This window comes from Alosa sapidissima, chromosome 8 (genome assembly GCF_018492685.1).
Source record: "Alosa sapidissima isolate fAloSap1 chromosome 8, fAloSap1.pri, whole genome shotgun sequence".
In the NCBI taxonomy this organism is placed as follows: domain Eukaryota; kingdom Metazoa; phylum Chordata; class Actinopteri; order Clupeiformes; family Clupeidae; genus Alosa; species Alosa sapidissima.
In genome coordinates this window covers 30,934,747-30,937,246 of record NC_055964.1, presented here as the reverse complement: position 1 = coordinate 30,937,246, position 2,500 = coordinate 30,934,747, and the positions used below count along the sequence as shown (strand labels likewise).

The following is a 2,500-nucleotide window of genomic DNA, read 5'->3' as shown; positions in this document are numbered from 1 at the left end:
GTGATGGTTAAGACTGGCACCACTCACCCTGGATTACAATGGTGACCATGCCCGTTGGGTGGGGGTGGGGGTCACGGTCAGAATGAGGATCAGATTTCAGATACTACATAGAAGAGAATGTTGACCTGGTCACAGACACAGGCACAGGTCAGATACTACCTATAAGAGAGAGTTGACCTGGACACAGACACAAACACAGACACAGACGCAGGTCAGATACTACTTATAAGGGAGAGTTGACCTGGTCACAGACACAGATACTACGTATAGGGGAGAGTTGACCTGTACACAGACACAGACGAGTGGAAGAGAGAAACAGTCTGAGCTACAGCGGGGAACTGGCTCAACATGTGACCACTCCTAGCAGAGAGGCGGAGTGTGACATGAAGAAGTCAAAGGGACACACTCTCTGAGTGGTTTACTATGTTACTTACTGCAGCATGAGACAGACACACACTTGTTACAGTAGCAGGCCATCTTCAGTGCCCCTGTGTGGTTGTGTGTGGGTGAGTGTGAGTTGGGTCCTTCAGTAGGGAAGTTCAGAAGGGCTTTCTGTGAGGTCCTCTGTCCAGGCGCTGCACCCAGTGTCCAGCTGCATCAAAGAGCCTCTCTTCACCCAGAGAGTAGCCAGCCACTGGGCCTACTCACACACACACACACACACACACACACACACACACACACACACACACACACACACACACGACACACACGAGGCATCCCATCTCAGGCTGGTCGCGGGCTGGGTAGTCGGCTAATTTAATTTAGAGCCGTAACGTGTTTAAGGCTTGCAGATCTAAATAGGATGTTTCACTCCTCCGTGGCAAGTGTGTGTGTGGGCATCTGATGTAAGCGGTGTGTCAGAGCACAGAGCCACCTTTAAGAGGATGGTGGTGGCGAGGGATCAGACTCTGGCGCAACAACGCCTTGCGTGGGCGTCCCAAAGGATTGTGCGACTGTGTGTGTGTGTGCGCTCTGGTCTGCAATATTTCTCGTCAAGGTATATGTGTCTCGTTGAGAAGTTGTAGCCAGCATGACTGACGAGACTAAATTAGCATAGAAGATGCTCCAGCCACGTTTACTTTTTTTGTGTAGCAGCATTTTGGGTATTTGCTGGAAACAATAATGTGTGTGTGTATGTACGTACAGTATGTGCATATGTGGATGTATGTAGGTGTGTTTGTATGTTGCCGTGTGTGTATGCATGTGTGTAGTAGTAGTGAAAAATGTGTGTATTCAAAGACAGAGACAGATAACTCCTAAAATCCCAGGATTATGGAACTGTGTGTGTGTGTGTGTGTGTGTGTGTGGGGTGTGTGTGTGTGTGTGTGTGTGTGTGTGTGTGTGTGCTGGAGGAGAGTCACTCATGGCTTACCTGACCTGACCAGTGGGGTTTAACACAGGTGGTCACAGTGACGGGCCTCATATGGACAGAGGTGTGAAAAGCTGCCGTAGCATAGCGAGGCGCTAGAGCAGAGCATCGTCAGGGAAGTGTGTGTGTGTGTGTGTGTGTGTGTGTGTGTGTGTGTGTTCTGCATTTGTTCTGCATTTGTTTAATCAGTGTGTGTATGTGTGTTTATTTATGTATGTGTGTGTTTTCTGCATTTGTCTAATCAATGTGTATGTTGTGTGTGTGGGACAGAGAGAAAGAGAGTGTGTGTGTTGGCAGCTGACACATCTCTTGTGTTTGTTTCAGGAGGAGGAGGGGCAGCAGAGCTTGGAGTGCATCCAAGCCAATCAGATCTTCCCCAGGAAGCCCCCAGTCCTGGAGCAAGATGACCTGCAGGTGAGACACACACACACACCTCCAGTCTGTCCCAGTGAATCAAATGCCTTGAGAATAGAATACAAAAGACATTAAATACCCTCTCACCCACCACACGTGTGTGTGTGTGTGTGCGCCTGTGTGTGTGTGCGTGTGTGTGCCTGCTCAAATTATTGCAGCGCTACTGTTATTGAGTGTGTATTTGTCGCTAATCAAGTGTGTGTGTGTGTGTGTGTTTAGGTGCCCTACGCTGAGCTGCATGGAGAGTTCACGCAGTATGTGGGGAGAGCGGAGGACGCCATCATCGCCATGTCCAACTACCGGCTGCACATCAAGTTCAAGGAGTCCATCGTCAACGTAAGGGTCCTCTCTTTCTCTCTCACACACACACACACACACACACACACACACACACACACACACACACACACACACACACAAAGACACACTCCCTCTTGCCCTCTGGAGTTGTTTAAAAAGACTTTGTGTTAGGCTACGGGGGGCATCATGGTGTTTAGAGCTCTGGAGGGACGTTTGTCAGGTCTTCAAACCGACCCCCTGACCTACCCTCCATTCTCACTGGTCTTCCTCTCATCCTCATCCTCTCATCCTCATCCTCTCATCTGAATCCTCTCCTGAATCATCCTCATCCTCTCATACTCATCCTCTCATCCTCTCATCCTCATCCTCATCCTCTCATCCTCATCCTCTCATCCTCTCATCCTCATCCTCATC

The 2,500-nt window shown here is 49.4% G+C and overlaps 2 protein-coding genes across 3 annotated transcripts in view; both read left to right on the top strand.

Moving 5' to 3' along the window:
- The window catches only part of LOC121714956 (tripartite motif-containing protein 16-like), a 964,796-nt gene that overhangs the window by 161,212 nt on the left and 801,084 nt on the right, over positions 1-2,500 (top strand). The gene's annotated exons all lie outside the window — the stretch shown is intronic.
- mtmr3 (myotubularin related protein 3) overlaps positions 1-2,500 on the top strand; it is a 37,404-nt gene that overhangs the window by 7,405 nt on the left and 27,499 nt on the right. Inside the window, 2 exon segments of the mRNA XM_042100166.1 lie at positions 1,697-1,786; positions 2,006-2,122. Of these exon segments, the coding sequence (XP_041956100.1) occupies positions 1,697-1,786; positions 2,006-2,122 (207 nt within the window).